The following is a 22,958-nucleotide window of genomic DNA, read 5'->3' as shown; positions in this document are numbered from 1 at the left end:
TTCTTTTCTTCCTTCTGATTTTAGGCCTTGTATGAACTTTTATTACAATATTACAGTGAAAAAGTTATTGTTGTCCTCCAAGGCAAATTTATATTTTCAAACTTTTTTCCCAAAAGCACATAGGAGAGAGAAAAGAATTACAACTGAGATTCTTCGTATAATCAAAAATGAAATCCTTAGGCCAACTACATGGGCTACAGTCCAAATTCAAAGACGCTAATTAGGCATCATTCTTGTGAAACTAATTCTTTCCCGAAAGCTGAATGTTCTTTCTCCTCTCTCTCTTGTCTTGTTTAATACTTTTCTTTAATGGTGTACATGTTTCAACATGAGTCTAGAGGTGATCATGATAGATTGGCCAAGAGAAGAGCCTGTCTCCATCTAGATGGTAAATTAAAAAAAAAGGATGCTTAATACCTTCTCATTTATAACTACTCCCTGATTATCCTTATCTTTTTGTTTATATTTTAAATTAAACATGAAGTAACAGCTCTCACTATCTAAAATTAAATATAAAGTAATTTCTATGACTCAAAACTAACTACATTGCAAGCCGATAGTTCTCAAATTAAATCCTACACAAAATTATAGGCACCCCTTTTTCTACAAACAAGACAGCTTTAATCCAATTCCCTGTGCCATGAATAAAATAACATACATCCCAGCACATAAAATTCCTTTTCCTGTTGGAGATAGAGAAAAGAGGCAGGCTGACTTAAGGTTATTTCACTTGTCAAAGGGCCCAACAAATCCCAGAAAAACAATCAGCAAGTAAATTAATATACCGAGTAGCAATAAAACAGCACATTTACCATTTAGAAGGCGTATGCGAATATCTTTCAGATTAGTTGGGTCTAAATTATTATCAGCTTCAGAAGCACCATGAGGGTGTTCGCATGACCCTTCCAAACTATTTAAGCTTGGAATGTATCTTTTAACTGTAGGCCAGTCAACAGGTCCAAGTTCCTCATCCTCTCCAAGATCACCAAAAGCCTCTAGTGCTTTGTTCAACATTTCATACTTTGTGAAGTTCAACAAACGCTTCTGCAGAAGATAGATAAATTACAAATGACAAGAAAAAGTCAACATGTACAAAAACAAGATAGATTGAGTAGTATTTTCACTAATTTACAGATCAAGTTATTTTTTTATCGAAACGGTTTTTTTTAGCAATACTGGATACATCCATGACTTGCATAATTCTCAACATAAATGCTGTAAAAGAAAAATATAAATAGTGATTCGGGAAAGGAATAGAAATGGAGGGAAGTGAAGAGAAAAGAGGGGAAAATAAGAAAAAAAATAGTGTTCATCAACCATCAAGTCATGTTTTCCCGAACATAATAATAGGTACTCATTTACATACAGAAATGCCCTGGTAAAATACTAACAAAATAAGAAGCTAAATTCATAGGTGATGGAAAAAAAATTTTAAGTCCCAATCAAGACTGCCTTAAAAGGAAATACACGAAACACCAGGAAATTATGAAATCCATAATAACTAAAACTCTGAATAATATATAACACTAATCAATCTACTAACAATCCTGGAAGGCTTGCTTCTTTATCTTATCCCCTGATCAGGAAAAGCAAAAAATTCATCCTTGCGTTTACAAATCTCAAAGTAGTAAAACCGCTTGTGATGGCTTATGGTGTTAAACTCAAAACATGGACTTGATATGCTTCTTTATTGAAGAGGTTAATCATCCTTGCATTTCAAAACTCAGATTAATTATGAATCATAAAATTAGAGATTCGGAAAAATCCAGCCTCAATTTTAGTCTTAATTTGACTTCTATGCTGTGCTGGCCTTGATCTGTTCTTCATTTTAGTCATAAAATTAGGCTAATCATCTCCAGACTTTCTGCAACCTTTCGAAGAGAGCATTTCTCAACAGTCTCTTCTTCATTTTCTAGAGAGTTAGCTGTTTCTGCAATTGTGGTGTTGTTACTGGCTGCTTTTCATCACAATCATCGTGATAAATTTATGAGACTTCTATGTGCCCGACAGCTTTCTGAACTTTATTGAAGCGTTTCTTCTACCTTATTTTATTGTCTCCACAGTTTCTAACATAGATCTTATCTGTTTTTCACTAAGGCCCATAAGAAGACTCAACCCAGCCATTAAGCTGGTTCATTCAAGTAGAGTGGTAACATAGGCCAGAAAGGTTGAATTCCTTGCTGACCTTCAGGGGCAACAAGGTATTGGCCGAGCAATAATAGTAAAAAGTCGCTGGAAAGTGGTCAGGGAACCGGTGTTAACAAAATTTATGATGGTAATGGAACAGTTTAGATCTGGTCTAGGGGCAACAAAGTTGGACATGAGGAAATCAGTTCCAATCTAGTGACCTTAAACCAGGTTAAATCCCAGGAATAACAAGCATATCAGTAGAATTTAACAAGGTATTTGTCTAGTACTTTTAACATGGGAGTGGTATTGATGAAGGACAGGTTTTGATTTGTGTCCCGCCAAAAACTTGTGGCAGCTAGGATTTTTTGGGGTGCTGTAGGAGCAGCGCTTTTAAACAAGAAAAAAGATGAGAAAAACAAGAAGAATAAGAGGAGGAGGAAACCTCTAGGCACCAAGGATTCAAAATAACTCTAAAACTTTTATTCCATCGCTCAACTACTGCAAAAATAAGAGAACACATCTCCATTTACAGAGATCATGCAACCAAAATACAAAAAAATTGATAAAATATTTTTATTTGAATTTTTTTTGGTATTTCTTGAAAGCCTATTTCATTAAGGAATTCATCTTCCTAAGAGATATTACCATCTAGGAATCTTAGTATATTCATTCAAATGTTAAATAGCAGTTTTCAAATACTTATAATTTTTCTTTTCTTATTTGATGTTCTCTTTCCTACTTAGGTTAGAACTACAAGGACCTTTTGGTGCCAACATCGCCTATACTAAGTAAAAATTTGACAATGGAACAGTGAGAATTGAGCTTATACATGGCATTCTTGGCTTGTGTGGATAGCTTGCCTGATTTATTTGATCTTATCAGGATAAGGGAAGAATTTCTACTCTTTTCATCTATATCATGCAAGCTATATGTGTTTGTTTTCCTCTCAAATGCAAGCTTTTGATTTGACAGCAGCCATTTCGTTTCCTTTCCAAGAAAAGGGTATAAAAAGCTGCTTGAGTATTTTTGTGTTATTGGTCTATAATTAGGTATAGGACACAAATCAACACAATTTTGCTACCTTTTACACGTTCGCAGAATTTTGAAACCAATAAGATTGTAGTTCCTATTTCTGCCATCTCACTTTACCTAAACTTTATATATTGGCGTTTATTTATTTATTCAAAGTGGTCCTTAAATAGAAGCAAAGAGAATTGGAGAAGGAAGAAAATAAAGGAAATGGAAAGCTAGAAGAACAATTGGGATGACTTCAGTCTCCATTCTCTCTAATCAACTACCAATAATCAAAATAAATTTTACTCAAGCATGACAATAGGTGCTCTTAAATAGAAACCAAATACCCAAACAAAAAAGGAATAGAAATTTTAAATTGAAAAAATGAATTTCGCTCCAACTAATAGGAAATAATTTGAATTGCCATATGATGACTTTAATATGACATTCACAAAGATTCCTAATAATTGATAAAAAAAAAAAAACTTAATAATTGAGGCAATAATCCTAGAATTATTGCTTTGTCCTCCATGAGATAGGTATATCAATGTTGTGTATAGAACAAAATCACAAACATCACTGATTTCAGAATATCGGATTCAAATTGAAGTTTCTTTTATAGACATTAATGTAAACCTCACCTTGGTAGCTGATAGCTTATCCATATCTAGAAGATGTAAAATAAACTGCGTAGTTGACCCATTCACAATAAGCGTCAGAAATACGATTCCGCCAGTGAAGAAAACAAACTGTAACGGTGGAGAATAAAGCATCAATCAAATTGCAAAAAATCAGTTACTCTATTAAATTTCTATATTCTTGAAATGGTCTGATGCATATATTTGACAAAGGACTCGATATAAATTCAAGGAACAAATAAATAAAATAGTTTGTATGTTCAATGAACTCACCAAGGTTCCTGTATCAGAACTGAGATAAACTGAGCTGTCACTAGTGCGCTGATACATACAAGTAAATATCAATAGAAGTAAATTACAGCACAAAAGAAGCTTAGATATGATAGAGAGCTTTATGGACACAATTTTCTTCAGAAAGCTTTGGATGGACATCAACCATCTATATGCTTGGAATAAATGTGTCATGTAAGTCATCTTAGGTCATGGGAGCTATGAAGAACCTTTTGTTTCAAAAACACACTCTGTGCTCGCGCATTTACAATCTCATGGTCAGTGAGGAATTTCAAACATAAACAAGGATCCAAAAGAATTAAATCAAAGAATGCATGGAGATATTATGTTACCGAAGCATGGAATAGAAAATTAAATAGCTAGGTGAATCAATGAAAACTTGCCTTAACAGATAATGAAAGTGATAATGCAACAGCCCCTCGAAGACCTGACCATATGACAATGATAGCTTCCTTCCAATCCAAACCATAACCAAAATATCGTAAAATTGGATACAATACTCCAACAACTATGAACCGGGATAGTAGCACAAAAGCGTATAGAAGAAATAGGTAGCCCCATGTATGCGCTGAAAAAAGACCAAGACACGTGTATATTCACCTATAAAAAAATATGAATTGTGCTGGGCATAATAAAAAAAAAATTTGAAAGTCTTTACTAACAATGTGGCACCTCGTGGTGAGTGTTATATCACTTTTTTTAAACCATCACATTAAATGCCAAAAACTGCATCTCTCTTCATATCCTTAGCTTTACTCTTAAAAAAATCTAGTAATAATGCATCACTAACAAGAATCCATGATTATCAGACTTGTTACCACTGTAATAACAGAGAATTAATAAAATTCAGATATGCATCAGAGTATCAGACATAAAAGACTCGTATATTCTTAAATCTAGTCCTACCAGATTGCTTGGAACAGAAACTCCGGCAACTAACCATTGAGCCAGGTCAGTTATAAAAACTTGAACTGGTAAAGTAATTGACCAAGGGAGACCAGTTAGGAAATTGACCTGATGAACCCCATACATGTTGAAACAGGTCAGTCCAAGCCATTACACTCATTGATGTCATGAAAGGTAGCATTTGAACCCAAGACCCAATGGTATTACATTCACACTCATGAGCAGGCAAAGATGATCTTGTTTATTCAATTATAGCAACATATGCATATCACATGTTGCTAAATTCATATAATCAAAAATTTCATAATCATGACAAAAGTATATAGTAAGGAATTTTATTTCAAAAAAATTAATAGCGTAATGATTGATAATCAAATATCCCACACATTTGACATTCAAAAATTCCAAAAATAAAATAAGTAAAACTAAAACTATATGTTATTGGTCCCCTACCGTTTGCTATTTTTTTATTTCAATGCTTCACCTTTAATTTTATCTATTTGAGTTACCAACATTTTATTTTATTTTATTTTTATTGGGCACTCTAAATTCCATCCTTTAAATCCAGTCTTCCAAAGCCACAAGGTATACCAGGCTGATTTTGGCTGACTTCTAAGGCTTTGAGCCTTGATCAATCAACCCTAAAGGTCCTGTATTACTTGGTTGACTTTAAGTGAACTTCAAACCATGTTAGCTTATCAAAAAGGGTCTTCAAGAACCTCATGACCTTTTGGGTGGGTTTTCACATGTTCACAATGGTCTTCCACCATCAGCTCAAGTGCGTGGGACCTGGGACCCGTAATATATTCCATAACATTTATCAAAGTTAATGAACTTTGAAACAATCTGTAATATCAGAATTTAAAGAAGTAGAATATCTAAGAAAACTAAAAAGGGATGAGGAACCATAGTAGATTAAATCTTCGTTAACTTATGTATATGCAACTTCAAGGCTATTTACACACAAAATATGCACTAAATAGGAATATAATTACAATCTCATGGGTTGAACCTCAAGTCAATCTCATAATTATTAGATAGTTTTCTAAGTAAATTGGTAATATTTCTACAACTAATAAACCTATAACCAATTCATAAAATGCAAAACCTTCTCTTCTACATTACCGACCCTTTTGAACTAGCTCAAGGCTAGCTACCAGTAAATCACAGTATGCAAGTTGTATATCAGTCATGCATGAGTTTTGTTGTAAAAGGAAACAGTGTATTGTATACATGTAGGGATGTGTAGTTTAAAAGTGAAAATACCATGTCTATGAAAAGTATTGCCACTGCTCAGAACACCTTCTGCTATAACAACACCACTGCAAAGGAAAAAGAGCATCAGACTTTAATGAATCTCGCAATTAATTATGAATACTATACTCTAAAATAGCAACAAGATAGAAGCCAAAAAATATACAACAACAACAACAATTACAAGCAGAATAGCTCAAGTCAAAGTAATTGAATGGTATGCCTCATCAGTTAGTGTGATCCCCAATGACAACGGTTTAGTATTGAACTGAAAAGGTATATGATGACTCTGACAATCTCATGGATCAGTTAAATGGATAGTCTCCAGTGCATGTTAAAGTTTCCTTTATCTCCCTCAGCCAAAAAGACGAGTATTCTTTAGCAAATAAACATTTTCAGTAATTAACAATCAACAATGATAACTTTTTGTAAAGGCTAAAGTCTCATTCTACGTGGAATAGGCATTAGGCAGAAAAGATGCAATGTACTTAAAGGATTTTTCTTCTTCTGATAATTGAACATAAAAGACAAAATTCAAATTTAATTCAACAATTCAATCATCCAAAGCATAGAGCATACTGCTCCCCTTTGTTGAGCTGATTGGCAGTCCTTTATGTTCTTTTTTACCTAATGTAGTTATTAAATATCGCAAACACAACAAACATTCTCCGCTAATCTCATTCCCAGACTGGAAAGAAAGTGTGGATTAAAGGGCTTGTGCATCACGAGTTTCATACCGGTTTTATGATGTCAACTAGTTTCATCAACACCTTGTGGTTTTATTTATGTTTTTCCTGTCTCAATAACATAATCATTGACATCTAACCAAAAATAAATTTAGACTTTAAATCCATCCAAGCATACATGATGTACAGCTACAGCTTAAGGATATGGTAAATTGATCTCTTACCTTAAGATGAAAATCAATGTATTTGCAATATAAGCAACCATTTCCCTGGAAAGAAAAAAAATTATGTGAAATGGATTAAACATGCAATCTTGTTGGAAAGTTCCATTCACATGATAACAAGAAATTTATTCATTCAGATTATCAATCCCACTCATGTTCTGGCATCAGCAGATGGCTATATTATTTTCAGGTTTCCTTTCAGAATTTATCTGTTATCTTCAGTTTCTGCAGTGACTGTCAGAAATTTAAAACTGTCATGGCTCTAATTAGGACAAAGGTTACATTAGTAGCAGCAAGCAATAAATAAACCATCTGTTGATTTTAAAAGTGTAGCATCTCAGGTCTTTTGCAGTCTGCCTCAATCGCCCAACATTCTCAAACAAACTTATTTGAAATTATTAAGAGCCCATGTAAATACATCCATTATGCTCTATTGCGATATCCTAATGCACCATTTCTCCTATGCATATATAATATCTCAAAATATACTCCTAGAAGTTAAAAGAGATAATTCTTGTCACTCTATTTATCCTTTCTTAAGATTGAAAGTGTACTGTCAGATTCGCTACCTAGATTCTTTAATCTTCAGCAAATTTCTACTTTTGTCTTTCTCATCTCCTACCTCACCTTTTCAACGGTGTTAAAATAATTTAATCTATTAAAGAGTGGTGAATCAATGTTTAAAAGCAAACACATGCAGACCAAGTACAAGATATAGTTTTCTACAAGATAATCTCCCCAAAAGATATTTATCAGATAATCTCCCCAAAAAATATTTATCGTGCATTAATAATCCAAACTTTTACTATATGCAAAAACCAAACTCATCGTGTGAGGTAAATGGTTTCTAATGGATTAACACAACAGTTTCTCATCATTTGTTCTTTCTTAAGGAACATAATCATAAAAAAAGACATGCATTACTTAGACCCTTGTAGTTTTCAAATAGAGAGAGAGGCTGCTTAGATGAAACAAGTGAGCATTAAGCATACCAAAAATGATGCAAGCTCTGTTGGCCATCACCCTTGAAAGCAGTCCTGGCTACTGCAGCATAAAACCTGTCCAGTGATATATCAAGAGACATCATTTCTCCAAGTTGCTAAGAAACTATTCATAATATATCAACTTACATTCCTAAAGTCATCACTGCCAAAACGCCAGAAACAGCAGCACCCTCTTGAGCCTACCAAATAAAAATGCAAGTTCAGTTTCTTATGCCAAAAAGACGGGAAATGATTTTGATAACAGGTCATAAGTTTGTAAAGCCACTTTCTGCAATTACAGTTTCAACTGTATTTTGATAACGGATGAGCAGGATAAACATGCTGAATAACACCAATGAATAAGATGGCCATGAGAATTATAAACATTGATCACTATAAATTTATCAAGATTACACAACAACAATCACGCCCTACTCCCAAACTTGTTGGGGTTGGCTATATGGATCCTTTCGCAACATTCCATGTGATCATACACCAAATCCGCCTCAAGATTGAAAGATCTTAAATCCCTTGACACGATCCACAAAACACCAGCCTGAAATTAAATTTCTCATTGAAAGCATTTCTTACTTCAGATAAAAAATCAAGCACCAATATAATTTGTTTCATGGAGAAACTTTGCAACAAAATAAAACAAGCACCATTGAAATGGCTCCATCCTTATGAAACTTCCTGAACATTGAATCTTGAAATGGAAAGCTAGTTAAAATCAAGCTAAGCAATGAACAACGAGATCAATTTTGAAGCATCATAAGGATTAACGGATGCTGGAACCTATCCTTAGGCAAAAGATAAAAGAGATAAGAAACAATAAAACCAGCCAAAAATCTGAACAGGGATTGAAGACCAACCATAGTCACAGACAGAGAAACAGAGGAGGAGAAAAGGTAATGACCAAGTAGACATCAAATCCATCACTGGATGCAAAACTCAAGCTTTCTGATAGACATTATTCTGTCATTTGCAATTTGAAATAAATGACCTTGTGATGCACCCATTAGAATGGCAGACTTCAAAAAATGTTCGCTAATATATTTTGCAAATATGGTGACTAACACTTAACTAGCCATTCAGACAAAGAATAGATAAATTTAAAAGGAGTCCTGAGTAGGAAAGAAACATACAGTGAAGTAAGTAACGTAGCTCACAGCTAGTGTCAGCGCAATCTCTATCACTGTGTCATTGAAGATGAACCCGAGCCACAAAAAAGATGCAATTCCAAAAGCAATACCAATGCCTACACTGGATCAAGAAAAGGTTTTCATTTCAAGAGTGAAATCCTTCACTCAGTGCATATTAAAAGTAATTGATACTTACGCTCCAAGCGAAACTTGAGTTAGAAATTTGATTATGGCACCCGAGTTAAAGCTCTCCCCAAGGACCAGCCGATAGAATAGCTGATAGACCACAATTGCTGTCCTGGACATAGAAATTAAAGGCAATAGAAGATGATTGAAGATAAGAATAACAATAAGACTGTATTTTTCACACATGCATTTATTCTTAGTTTGCTGGTTTCAACTGCTCAGATTTGTCAAATTATCTATACAGACTGTCAGGCCCCAAAAAAAAAAGACGAAAAAAAATAAATACCCATCGTTCATCAGGGATTCTCCTTCGATTATTGTACTCAATTTTTTGCTTGCACCAAGCTCTTTCAACAGAGCAACAACAGCCACAGGATCAGTAGCACTCAGAAGTCCCCCGAGCAACAAAGAGGTTGTCCAACTCCAGTTATATGGGAAAATGAGCTGCAGCATTAAATGGCACAGTAATTTTACAACAAGCGGGCTAAATTGCACATTAATATAATAACAAGCGGAGTATAGCATATTAAGAAAACTGTAGTCTTGGAGGGTACCTTCAAAGCACATCCAAGACAACATGTCGAAATTAGAACTCCAGGAACAGCAAGTAGAAGCATTTGCCCCATGCACCTCTACAGAAAAATTGCCAAAAAGCAGCTGGTTCATTCAAACCACAAAAAAGAAAAACCTAAATTGACAGACATGAACCCAAAAAAAACCTAAATTGACAGACACGTAGCTACACTCCGCTGGCAAAATAATCAATAAGTAGCTAAACTTCGGTGGCAAATAATCAACAGAATCAACAGAATTTTTATTAGGAAATTAAAACTACATGAGGTGTCGAAGGAACCAAACCAATTAATAAGGAGATAAAACAAAGAGCCAAGAGAAACTACATGCATGCATGTAAAAGTAGTATAATACTGCCAAATAATGTTTGATTTCAAGTCTGGCCATTAATATTATTTATCAATCCGTAATCTTAATTGGAAATTTTTCCTCGGGGTACAAAACATTAGAAACCAAAATAAACTTATCTAACATAGGGGATTTCATTAATTCAGCGAAGTTATACTTTTTGTCCTCATGTTGTATGATCAAATATGAAGTACAACGCATCGAACCCTAAACGAAAGCAACCAACTTTCCGTTTTCTGCAACTTCAAAACCATTAGACTCGTACTTAACCTCTTGATCACTCACGAAAAAGTGTCTGCTGAAGTTGTAGAAGTAATACTTTAAAGAGAGTGAAAGAAACCTTAATTTGGTGGATTTCCATTGAAAAGGAACTCTCGAAAAGAAGGGCAGGAAGGAAAACAGCCAGTAAAAGGTCAGGATCAATATGTGCCCCTGCATCATTCAATTACAATTAGGGAACATCAACTAAACTATTATCATAAATAATAGGCTGTCAAGGCTTTAATAAAATGAACTTACAGAGCCTAATTCCATCCCCGATCCTTCCCAGTTTATGACTGGTACCATATTCTGCACAGCCAAGTGATTACAATTATAACAATAATAAATCGAGAACGAGAAAAGAAAAGGCTATGATTGGTACTACCGTACTCACAACAGCATTTAATTACCTAAGGATCCAAGAGCAATGCCGACGACGAGAAGAGCAACAGTGTAAGGGACTCGGGTGCCTCTCAACAGATGCCTGCACGCAATCCCAAGCAGCAGACTGAACCCAAAGAAAAGCACAGTGTCCGTTGGATTCCATTCATCTGAAGCAGCAGATGAAGAAGAAGAGGACTCCAATATTCTGTACGGTAAACCTACTCCTTTTTCTATCGCACTCCCCATTCAATTACTTGCTCCTCCACTGAAACTGGTTTTGGTAGAGGTAGAGAATCCTGACTCTTTTCTTCTCTCTTCGAAGGAGGTTGGATATGCTCGTGTGCAACCCAAACGTTCTATGCGAACAGGGAGGATATGCGAATAATGAGGATACCGTCAACCGTGTGACGATGAATGAAGAGGCGGTGACTCGTCTTTTTTAATTTCTAGTTGCATGCGTCACTTTGATTTGATGGGTCACCAGCTTTGCCAATTTATCTTTATTTTATTTTTTAATCATTGTTAATATTTTAACCATTTAAAAAAAAAAACAATTTACCCTTGAATAATTAACACCTCGATTATCCTGAGGTTATGCTTAGTGAAGGGCGCTACGAATTAAAATTCTTTCTTGTACAATTTAGGCATGTTTAGTTTTTTATTTATTTAAGAAGTAGTGTTTGTTTTTGTTTTTTTCTACTTTTTTTTCTCCTCAGAATATACGTTAAATAATTTTATATTTATCTCTTATCTATTTTCAATCGACATACAAGGATGATATGGTTGATGCCCTGCTTGGAGCTGCTGGCTTTTCTTCAAGTTTTAATGTGTTTCTTTAATTTTAAATTAAATTTTATTTTAGTTTTCAGAATTATTTGATGTATTGATATTAAAAATAAATTTTAAAAAATATTTTAATATATTTTTAAATAAAAAATACCTTCAAAATAATCTAAATCACACTTTAAAACATCAACTAAATCATTTAAATTTTTTATTGGAAACAAACATAAAAAACCAAAACAATACGGCAATACTGGATTTGAAATGCATTGTCTTTTCTGGGTTGATGAAATACAGACATGTTAATCTAGCCATTTGACGACATTTGTCATGTTAGTATAATATTTGTATTTGTTGTTATCCATAACTCGAAAGCAATCTTTGTCTTCTTATCGGAATGTAAGCACGACGGATAAATACAACCGCGGCCGGTGCAGATTATTATTAAATTAACGGTTAAAATTGATTAGATTAATGTTATTTTATATTTTACAATAATTTTAATATATTGATATAAAAAAATAAAAAATCATATTATTTTAACATATTTTTTATTAAAAAATATCTATTGCAGTACCAAATACACATCTAACATATCATGGAGTGTGCGAAAGGGCGTGATGGACAGCTCATGCCTCCACGTCACATTACTAAACAAACACTTGGCGTGATGGCCCTGGTTTAATCCATGTGAGATCTTGTATAGTTTAATCATGTCATTTTGTCTTTATATTTTGTAAAGGGATCTAGTTTTATTGGTTATAATAGAAGTATAAATCAATGTAATGTAATAAGATAATGTGTTAGTGTCGTGGATGTACTTTCAAATGTTATGAATTTTTCTTAATCAAGACATGCAAACATATTGTTTACCTCTTGCTACAACAAATTAAAAAATATATAATTTTGATAAAATAAAAAAGAGTTGTTAGTGTTAGGTGAATATTTAAATAAACAATTGATTTTTCTTCTAAAAGTGAAAGGCAAATCCATATAGAAAGACACTTTTCTTTTTAGTTTTGATGTTTTTTATCTGTATCTTCTTTTAGTGTTGATGAACTAATTTATCAACTCAAGCATACTCTTGTATCATTAAAAAACCAAAAAAATTCAACACGAATAAAATCTCTTAACCCAAACATACTTTCTCTAACAAGATAAAAATATGAAAACACTTTCATCAAACTCTCCTAGTTCAATTAAGTTTATTGATATCAAAATTAATTGTTTTTGTGGATAAAATATGGCTAATTAATAATTTTTCCTTTATTGCACCATTTTCCAAAGAGTTGGTTTTTTAATCTCGAAAACTAAAAAATAAATAAGATGAACTCCCGGATCAAAAATAAATTTTTAAAAACTTTGAAATCATTATATATTTTATTTATATTTTACGTTGTGATTCTTTCTCTTTTAAACCTGTTTTTCTACTATAATTGAATTTTTTATTTGACGGAATAGATCATGAAAGGATAAGATGAAAAAAAAAGATGGACGGATCCAGCCAGACAAAAAATATAAGTGTGAAGTTAAAAGTAATAATAATAAAAAAAATCAAAGAGGTATATTAAAATTGTTTTTTAAATTATTATATATATATATATATAATTTTTAAAAATACTGTTTTGATTCATCTATATTTTTTCTTAATGTTTCATATAAATAATTTGTTTTTTAAAAAAATATTTTTAAATAATATTTATAAGCAAGTATGCGAGGGAAACAATATCAACATCAAGAGTTTTTCACTTAAGCGTGATCAAAAGAAATGTTCGAATTCCCATCCGCCTTCAATATTTGACACTCCGGTCTCAGTCCAGCAATGTTCGTCATCTCCAATTAGATATCTGTTTGGATCAGTAGACAGAGTTGTCTTCCCGGTACCTAATACAAGAATCATCAAAATTCACAGGACTCATCAATAACATGGCAAATGATGAGAAACAGAAATGGGCATAAATAGAGGCCAGATATATGCTTTATTAAAACAAAGATATGAAGGGGTTAAGCATGCAGAAAGTAAGATTTAGGCATGTATCATTGTGCAGGCATGGCACCATGTCGCGACCAGGTGACATGGTGATACTATACCTGACAGTCCAAAGAAGAGGGCAACATCTCCATCTTTTCCCATATTGCAGCCAGAATGTTAGGAGAGGATTTGACGCTTAGGCATGAGATAATGCATTACATTGAACAGACCCTTCTTCATTTCCCCGGCGTACTGTGTGCCGAGGATGACCATTTCCCTTTTAGTAAGGTTGAGATCTGTACTAGTAGAGGTAGTAGAGGATGTGATGTAGTATGTATAATGTTTATGCTACATTTGTTTATTAAAAAGTAATTTGTTTTGGTAAAATAAATTTTGAAAAGTTGAATTATTTTCTGATGTTTGGTAATATAATAAAAAATAAGTTGGAAAATATTTTTCAATATTTGGTTATGTCATAAAAAATAAGCTGAAAAATAACTTATTAATGTTTTATTTTTCTCAAGTTTATTAAAATAATAAGGAATAAATCTTATAAATTAAAAAGTTGAATGAAAATTAAATTGAAAAAAATATAATTTTATAAACTATCTCAAATAAAATAAATAATAATCAAAATAATAGAAATCAAATCTAAAAAATAAAAAATGAATAAATGAATAAATTAAAATAATAATAATTAACATTTCATAAATTATTTTAAATAAAATAAGTAACAATAAAAAGAATGAGGACCAAATTTGATAGATAAAGAATTTCAATAAAAAAATAATAGGAAAAAAGAAAAAAACAAATAAAAATTATAAAAATAGGACCAAAGTTAATATAAAAATTAATTTTAAGAGATAAAATTAAAAAATAAATATTCAAAATAAAATATATATAGCAATCAAAAGTTTGAGGACCAAATTTGATATAATCAGCAAATAATATAATATTTTTAAAAGTTTTAACAACTTTCAGAAAGTGTTTTCCGTCTAAATTTTCTAGAAAAATAATTTCTTAAAAACCAAATTAATTTTTTTTTAACTGAAAAGTATTTTTTATTAACTAATTTTTTTATAAAAAATAAATACAAAAAAATTTTCAAAAAATAAATTTAAAAATCAAACATAGCTATGGGAACTGACCTGCATTGTATATAGTGAAGTCCGGAGTACCGAAATCCTCCAGCTCTTCAGGAGTGGGCCGGATACACCTGCCACCCACCCAGTTATCCAATTGAACACACTTAGCTCATTACATCATGCGCAATTTTTCTTGCCACTTTCCTCCATTTCATGGGAGTAATAATAATATTCAGCATATCATATTTAACATTTTGACGGCGATGAGAGAGACTTATCTGGCAGACAAGACTTATCTGGCATATCATATTTTTAGATCAACCGCCCCTGGCTAATAATTATTTTCTACTGGGGATCTAAATTACAAATCTTGAAATGTTAAACAATGCCACCGCACAATGAAATATTTTTAATTTAGGATAGATAAGGGTAAATAGAATACAATAAAAATATTATAGTATTTTATAAACCATACAAATAACTTTAAAATATAAATATTTATTTCGAAGATCCCATGACAATAATTTAAAACGACGCCGCCACATAATGTACTGTTATCACCGATCAACCAGCGAAAACAGTCCAATTTTTCTCTTCTAAAGGGTAACTATGCATCCATAATAAGAAACATGAACTTGAATATATACAGTATACTTGCCCTGAAGAAAATATACTATTAAAAAAATTAATTGGAAACATACCATTAAAAATTAGAGTTAAAAAAAAAACTAAAATTAATTGGAACATAGACCAGCTCAAGCCATGCGGGAAAAGGATAGTTACCTTGAAGAACTAGAGCTGTCATCAAGGGTAGAAAGGAAACATGATAAAAAAAAAATAAGGCAAAATTAAAACATTAAAATCTCTCATAAGTCACGACCTCAAACTTACTGTGACTCCAATTACCTGTGATTTTTTTAGGGTTTTAAGGCGTCTCTCAATTTTGAAATGTAATTAAGCATGAAGATGGGCCAATAAATCCAAGCTATGTTTTGAAGTGGGCACAGGTACTCCAAATTATATATAAATTTTTTAAATGTATTTTTTTAATTTAAAAAATCTAAATTTAAATAAAAAATTTATATATATATATATATAATTAAATAAATCAAAAACTATGTATGTAAATAAATAAATAAAAAGTCATTAATAATATTTAAAAATAAAACTTGACAAATCAAAAAATAAATATAAATTAAAATATTTAATCTGGAAAGACAAGATATTTACTTGGTTGTATTTATTAAATTTATTTTTTATTTAAGTAAATGATAATACAAGTATAAATATAAATTAAATTGATTGAATAAAATAAAAAAAATCATACAAGACTATACACATTAAAAATATTACATAAAAATATTTTTTATTTTTAAAAATAAAATTCATCTATATAAAAAATAAAAATATATTGTTAAATTAAAAAAATTGAATTTAAATATATAACTAAAAAATAAACTTAATTAAGAAGTTCTCCAAACAAAATTAAATGGAGATGAATTACCAATTCAAATATAATTTAAAAAAATTAAAGAAAACATCATTAAAAAATTAGAAAAAAAACTGAAAAACTAGTAGATAAAAAAATAAAAACATAAAATTTTACACGGCACCAATAATATGTGAGAGAATGCTCACTGCGTAAAAACCCACGAATTTTAGATAAATACTTAATTTGTTAACGTTAAAGTCAACGAAGTGATGGCCTTCCATTTCCACTGCTATTCCCTTCCTTCATCTGGCATGCATTCCTTCTCTGATCACACATACAAGCAGGGCATCACACTTCCTGATTATACATGCAGGCAGAATATTGTCCGTTATGTTTTAACTCAATCCAGTTTTTACGTCTCATAATTTTGTTTTTAATAGCCCATAAATCTTAAAACACATCCTACACAATGCAAGCAGAATATTGTATAAATTGTTTTAATATATGATGGCCCTAAATTTTTTTTTTTCAATGTGAAATGTTATAATCCTCTATTTTAAAAATGAGTTATTCTCAATTTTGATACCATATATAAAACTCTATCCACTTTCTTTTATAAAATATTGTTTATTATAGCTCAGCTTAACTTGACTTCTATGTTTTATAATTTTGTTTTTTTGTAATTCATACGTCCAAAACATATTCTACAAGTTTAGGTACCGACTACTTTCAAACATGTTGATGCTGGATGTTACATAATTAGTTAGATTTCTATGTATTACTTGCAAATCCTTGACAAAAGATCTTGAGTAAGAATATTGCGAGTAGGTGATGTCTACCCAAAGTTCAAACTATTTTTTTTAATTCATTTTTTTCCTTCGGATTATTGAAATCTCTTACATGCGTTTCCATGATAAGGAGTGATTTGACAATCAAAACAAGATGGGATGGAAGTTTATCCATGGTGATGTGTTCCGATACCCAGATTTCAAGTCATTGTTTGCTGCTGCTGCTGCTGGTTTTGGAACTCAGTTGTTTACCTTTTATGTTCATGCTTTGAAATTATTCACCCTGTATTCTCTAATTTAATTAAATTATCTTAAAATTATTGATTATTTTATGCTACATCATCAATCTCAAATAATTTACCTTAATATTACTTCATTCCTAGCGCTCTAACTTTTGTCTCACAGAAATTTTCAGTACCATACATGACTGGTGCATTTCATCCATACAAGCAAGGGTATCTGTTTATTGCACTAGTGGTCATCTATGCTCTCACATCAGCAGTTGCAAGTTATACATCAGCCTATTTCTATGTTCAGCTTGAAGGGACAGAATGCGTATGCTCTGATGTAAATTCTTTATTACAGTATTTGAATTTGATGCATGTCATAGCATGAACTGGTGTTTCATCCATACAAGCAAGGATATCTGTTTATTGCACTAGTGGTCATCTATGCTCTCACATCAGCAGTTGGAAGTTATACATCAGCCTATTTCTATGTTCAGCTTGAAGGGACAGAATGCGTATGCTCTGATGTAAATTCTTTATTACAGTATTTGAATTTGATGCATGTCATAGCATGAACTGGTGAACTGATTAGGTTTTTCCAATATCTGAACAGGTGAGCAATCTGTTGCTTACAGGACTTCTTTTCTGTGGGTCTTTGTTTGCCACATTCTGTATCCTTAGTACCACCGTAGTTGTTTACAAAGCAACTACAGCATTTCCCACTGGCACTATTGTATTCATCTTTCTTATATGGATTCTAGTTGCATTACCATTGTTTGTATTGGGTGGGATTGCTGGGGAAAATTGCAAAGACAAGTTTCAGGCTCTGTGCCGCACCACAAAGTGTCCAAAAACTATTCCGCTATTGTATTAATATAGGGGTTCTGTATCGCAGATGGCATTGGCTGGGTTTCTTCCTTTCAATGTGATTCTCAATGAGCTTGATGACATACTTGCTAGTGCTTGGGGCCACAATATCTATTCCATATATGGCTTCCTGTTTCTTCTCTGCACACTTCTGCTGATGACCACTGCTTTGGTTACAGTGGCTTTGACCTACTTTTAGCTTGCTGCTGAAGACTATCGATGGTGGTGGAGGTACATAAATTCCTTTTGCTTTACCATTTTAAATTGCATTGCGTAAAAGAGGTCTCAATGTTCTAGTTTGCTGGGAATTCTATTGCATAAAAGAGGTCCCAAGGTTCTAGTTTGCTCTCATACAAATTTGTTTTTTCTCCAACTGCCTTTATTCCATTCCCTGACAATGTGTTTCTTAATTTCACAGTGAATGCTTCTGATGGTTAAGATAGATTGCATCTTCCACTTGTCAATCCATGAATCTACTAACATTAAGAATTGTAAAACAAGTTTCTTGGTGCTAAGTTGTATACAGTGCAGAATGACTGTACTAGCATAACAGCATTATCACTTGTTTAAAGAATACATATTTCAAGTTATCATTCAAGGTTGTTAGCTAATTTAAACCTGTTGTTTCTGCAATTACTGACCCTTTTTCGATATATTGATACATTTGGTTTATTGAATGGCCCTTATCTTTGCCATATACTAAATTTTCATCCTGAATTCCTATAAAACACCCTTACACACAAGGTTAAACAATCAATTCCTTGCACTGTTAATTTTTTTAGGGAGAATGAGGGTAATGGGGTTTGAACTCGTGACCAATCATTTTTGTCTGGTTTCTTGCAATTATCTTTCTATTTTGGTTATATGGTTTGCATTTGCTACACTTTCTTATGCTTGGGACGATTGGTTTCTTTACCTCCTTGCGTGTATAGTCCGTTACATATATGGGTCTAGCATATGTGACTAGCTTACTGGTTTGGTAGGTTATTCATTCACCTTTTCATCAACAAATTTTGTGATCGAGAAAGGTGTTTGATTTTTTGTGAATTCTTATTAGTGGAAGCTCAATTATGATTTTGTTGAAAGGTGGCTATGAGAGGGTCGCAAGTTTTAATGGAAGAGGAGACAAAGCTTCTCAGGCTCTGGAAACACTTTGCATGTGATGGCATTATGAATTTTCAGCATGTCTATAAAATGGAAGAACATTAATCTGGGGCCATCCTTGTTTTCGTTGCACAGTATTCTCTGTTAAAAAGATTTCTTGTAAATTAGCTTCAATCTAGCCTTGTTAAGCAGTGATTATTTAGAACTTTCTTTGGATGGCAAGCTAGATTTTTCTGGTAATGAGCAAGCTCTTCGAGAAAGCAAGGGAGGGAATGGTTTATTTCCATTTCCCAACAACAGCTCATCGTTTGATGATTCTCATGGCAGGTCTTTCTCTTCTTTCTTCCAGTATATCATTATAAAAACTTAATGGACATTTATGCTTTACAAAACTGGGGCATAATGGCAGCATGCAGGATGTTTTTCATCCTCAATGCATAAGTATCCAAGGGAGGATCGGTTTAAAATAGATTTGGCTTCACTTACATCCCACACGCCAACACCTATCCAGAAATTTTGTGTCCAGCAAAATGCATTTCCTAACACTAGCACTACTCGTTTCTTTTTTTTTCGTGAATAATAATTGTAAATCTCGGTGTGTGTTTAAGAAAAAAAATGTTATGAGAATTGAGTAAATTAATTGATATGATTTTTAAAAATATGAAATTTAAAAATTTGAATTTTTGATGAAAAATTACAAACCAACTAATTTTACATTATAGTATATAACTTTTAATCTAGTTATTAGATTAAGTTAAAATTTTACATGGAATCTTATAAAATATTATTTTAATATAGGTTAAAGTTTCAAAAATTTTGAAGTATGATAAAAAAAATTCAGATAAAAGAACAAATAACAAAAATGAGTGTCTAAAAATTATTTAGAGACCAAATTGAAACTTTGCCCAAAACAATCCTCTTTACAAGCTGTCATCAATAAAAAAGAAAAAAGAAAAAATAAAAGAGGGAGTGGAGAGCCAGTCAAGAGAAGAAAAATGTGAAAAGAGAGCTTTTGTTATTTTTCATAAAAATTGCTTGAAAAATCAAAAAGCAAAGTATAAGATAAAATGAGTGTTAGGTAATTAAAAAGACTGTTTGATATATTAGGAAGAATACAAGGAGTTTAAAGATTTTACGTGTGCTTTTAGAGAAAGAAAAAAATTGAGTTTAGAGAAAAGTGTGAAAGAAAACTTGATTTAACTTGTTTTGGCTTTTGATTTTTTATTCCTTAAGGGTAAGAAAACTCTAGATGATGATTTATTGTATTGTTTTTCATGTTTGTTATTGGATTGAGTAGAATTGCTATTATGTGAAGATGGTTTCTTGATATTATGATGGTTTGAATGCATGAATTTATTTTAATTACATGTTTATTGAAGGAATAAATGTTTGGGCTTGTCATTAATTAGGTTAATTTAAAGGGAAAAAAATGTATTTCTTCCTCTTAGTAATAAGAGTTTTGGCCGAGGGTGGATTTTTGGGTTGATTAGGTTGTTGAATTAATGACAAACAAATTATATTTAGTTATGATAATTAAGTATTTGGTGATTGAAGAATGTTTTTTATAAAAATAAGAGAAAAGAAAAGGGATGGGGTAAAAAAATGGTTTCCACCTTGGGCTTGCTATTAGTCCATTGTTATATTATAAGTAAATATGATCTTATTGTATTGATTAGTAAAATTTTATACATGGATGCTTAGTTATTGTTATGTGTGATTATAAAACTGAAATGTGAATTTGGTCATGAAAAATATAAAAAATAAAATTTCAAACTTGAAGAAATTAATGAATTGTATTTAAATAATAAAAGAAAAATAAAATGAAATGATATGTTGAATTAGATGTAAAGGAATTAAATTTCCTTTAATTGTTGGGACACGTTTTATAGTGATATAAGATTCCCTTATATTATGGTGAATTAAAATTTTAGGTAAATGTAGCATTGTAAAAATTATTTATGGAATTATTAAGGAACATAAAATTATGTTAGAATAATCACAATAGCTTTGGATGTTAAAATTATATTGATAAAAAATCTTATTATGTGATGAAATTTTAATAAAATTATTGGGTGATGAAATATTGAAATCATAAGATCTTTCAAATGAAACAGGAGAGGTTGGAGGCTCCAGACAGCAACAAGAAGTTACTGGTCAAGCATCATCAGCACTTAGATATTCAACATCTTGAATTTTTATAGAAAGATTGATGGAAAAACTTGTGTCAATTTAATTTCAAATTCTATAATTTATATTTGATGTTAACAGATGAATTAGTACTGGTAATTGGATGGGTGAATTAATGTCGGGTAATTGGGCAGGTGAATGTACCGGTAATTGGACTAATGAATTAATGCTTAGTAATTAGGTGACTGAATTAATGCCGGGTAATTGAACGGATAAATTAGTACCAGTAATTGGATGAGTTAATCAATGCTTGATAATTTAATGAATAAATTAGTATTAGTAATTTGACGGATAAACTAGTACTTGTAATTAAACGGATGAATTAGTACCGGTAATTGAACGGATAAACTAATGCCTAATATTTAAATGAATAAATTAGTGTCTATAATGAGAGAGCAATATCTCGTGAAAACGACTAAGATTAGAATTTAATTGGATGAATATGAAGGTGTAATATATTAATGATTCATAATAAAATATATATAAAAAATATATATTTATATGAGTGTATTGAAATAATACATTGCATTTATTGATAATTATATTGATAAAATATTAATTTTATTTTCAGAACCCTATAGTAGTAGAATAGATACTGCTTGAATGTATTCTACTTTTTATGCATTTAATTTGATCAATATGTATTTTAAGAACTATGAATGATGTAAAAAAGTTTGAATAAATCTTTATATTTGTAAAACATAACTTTTACATGTAATTTATGCATATCATACTTAAGAATATCTTTATGTTAAATGAAGTATTTGTATTTTATTATGGTTATTTATATGATTAGAAATGTTGGAATGATAAAATAATGAGGGTGTTACATTCATAATCTAAGTTTATTGTTATTATTATTATTATTAAGCAAGTTAAGTAAACCTTAGAATTATTTATTTTATTTTGGTTTTTTTATTATTGATTGCATCTTGATTATCAGATAATATCTGTTTTTTTTTTGTGATGTGTTGTTTGAAAAAAAGGTCCAAGATAATTGAACCATAATTATAATATGAGTTGTGTCAGAAATGAAAATGTCGATAACTTGGTATGGTCTTTTTTATCAGGGAAACTCTACTAAATTTTTAGTAAAAAAAAAAATTACACTGCATAAAATTTTACACCTTAAAATATTTATGTTTTTTTTGTTGTTGTGATAATAATAATAATAATACAAATAAATAAATTATTATTACTACTACTACTACTATTATTTCTATTAACAATTAATTAACAATAACTAAAGAGGTTTGATGGATAATGTTTTATTTTTTTTCAATTTTAATTTTTAATATCATATTTGAACATTAAATTGATTAAAATTTGGACTTCACAACTTGTTTTGATTTGAAATTTATGGGGTTATTTTAGTTTCGTGATCTAAGTCTTGAGTTTGATGAACTAACCTAGATTGACTCGAGTTTTTTTATTATAATTTTTTAATTAAAATTTATTTTTAATTTTATCTTTTAATATTTGATTTATTAGAA

The 22,958-nt window shown here is 31.2% G+C and overlaps 1 protein-coding gene and 1 pseudogene across 4 annotated transcripts in view; one reads left to right on the top strand and one right to left on the bottom strand.

The window, feature by feature from the left end:
- LOC105125895 (sodium/hydrogen exchanger 8-like) overlaps positions 1 to 11,404 on the bottom strand; it is a 44,831-nt gene extending 33,427 nt beyond the window's left edge. The window contains exons 1-15 of one of the 4 annotated variants that reach the window (XM_011026558.1): positions 11,047 to 11,404; positions 10,895 to 10,945; positions 10,716 to 10,807; positions 10,009 to 10,086; positions 9,741 to 9,898; positions 9,465 to 9,566; positions 9,272 to 9,389; positions 8,274 to 8,326; positions 8,136 to 8,201; positions 7,144 to 7,188; positions 6,246 to 6,301; positions 4,457 to 4,641; positions 4,056 to 4,103; positions 3,786 to 3,893; positions 813 to 1,044 (exon numbers count right to left, since the gene is read on the bottom strand). In XM_011026558.1, the coding sequence (XP_011024860.1) occupies positions 813 to 1,044; positions 3,786 to 3,893; positions 4,056 to 4,103; positions 4,457 to 4,641; positions 6,246 to 6,301; positions 7,144 to 7,188; positions 8,136 to 8,201; positions 8,274 to 8,326; positions 9,272 to 9,389; positions 9,465 to 9,566; positions 9,741 to 9,898; positions 10,009 to 10,086; positions 10,716 to 10,807; positions 10,895 to 10,945; positions 11,047 to 11,266 (1,612 nt within the window). In that variant the 5' untranslated portion in view covers positions 11,267 to 11,404. Of the gene's footprint in view, positions 1 to 812; positions 1,045 to 3,785; positions 3,894 to 4,055; positions 4,104 to 4,456; positions 4,642 to 6,245; positions 6,302 to 7,143; positions 7,189 to 8,135; positions 8,202 to 8,273; positions 8,327 to 9,271; positions 9,390 to 9,464; positions 9,567 to 9,740; positions 9,899 to 10,008; positions 10,112 to 10,715; positions 10,808 to 10,894; positions 10,946 to 11,046 lie in introns of those variants that run through there. The other 3 variants (XM_011026564.1, XM_011026573.1, XM_011026582.1) reach the window with 3 other exon arrangements.
- The window catches only part of LOC105125915 (transmembrane 9 superfamily member 2-like), a 29,104-nt pseudogene extending 10,332 nt beyond the window's left edge, over positions 1 to 18,772 (top strand).
- The last annotated feature ends 4,186 nt before the right edge of the window (positions 18,773 to 22,958 follow it).

This window comes from Populus euphratica, unplaced genomic scaffold (genome assembly GCF_000495115.2).
Source record: "Populus euphratica unplaced genomic scaffold, PopEup_1.0 scaffold1.1, whole genome shotgun sequence".
Lineage (NCBI taxonomy): Eukaryota > Viridiplantae > Streptophyta > Magnoliopsida > Malpighiales > Salicaceae > Populus > Populus euphratica.
The sequence above is the reverse complement of the archived record's forward strand: the minus strand, read 5'-3'. Positions and strand labels throughout refer to the sequence as shown.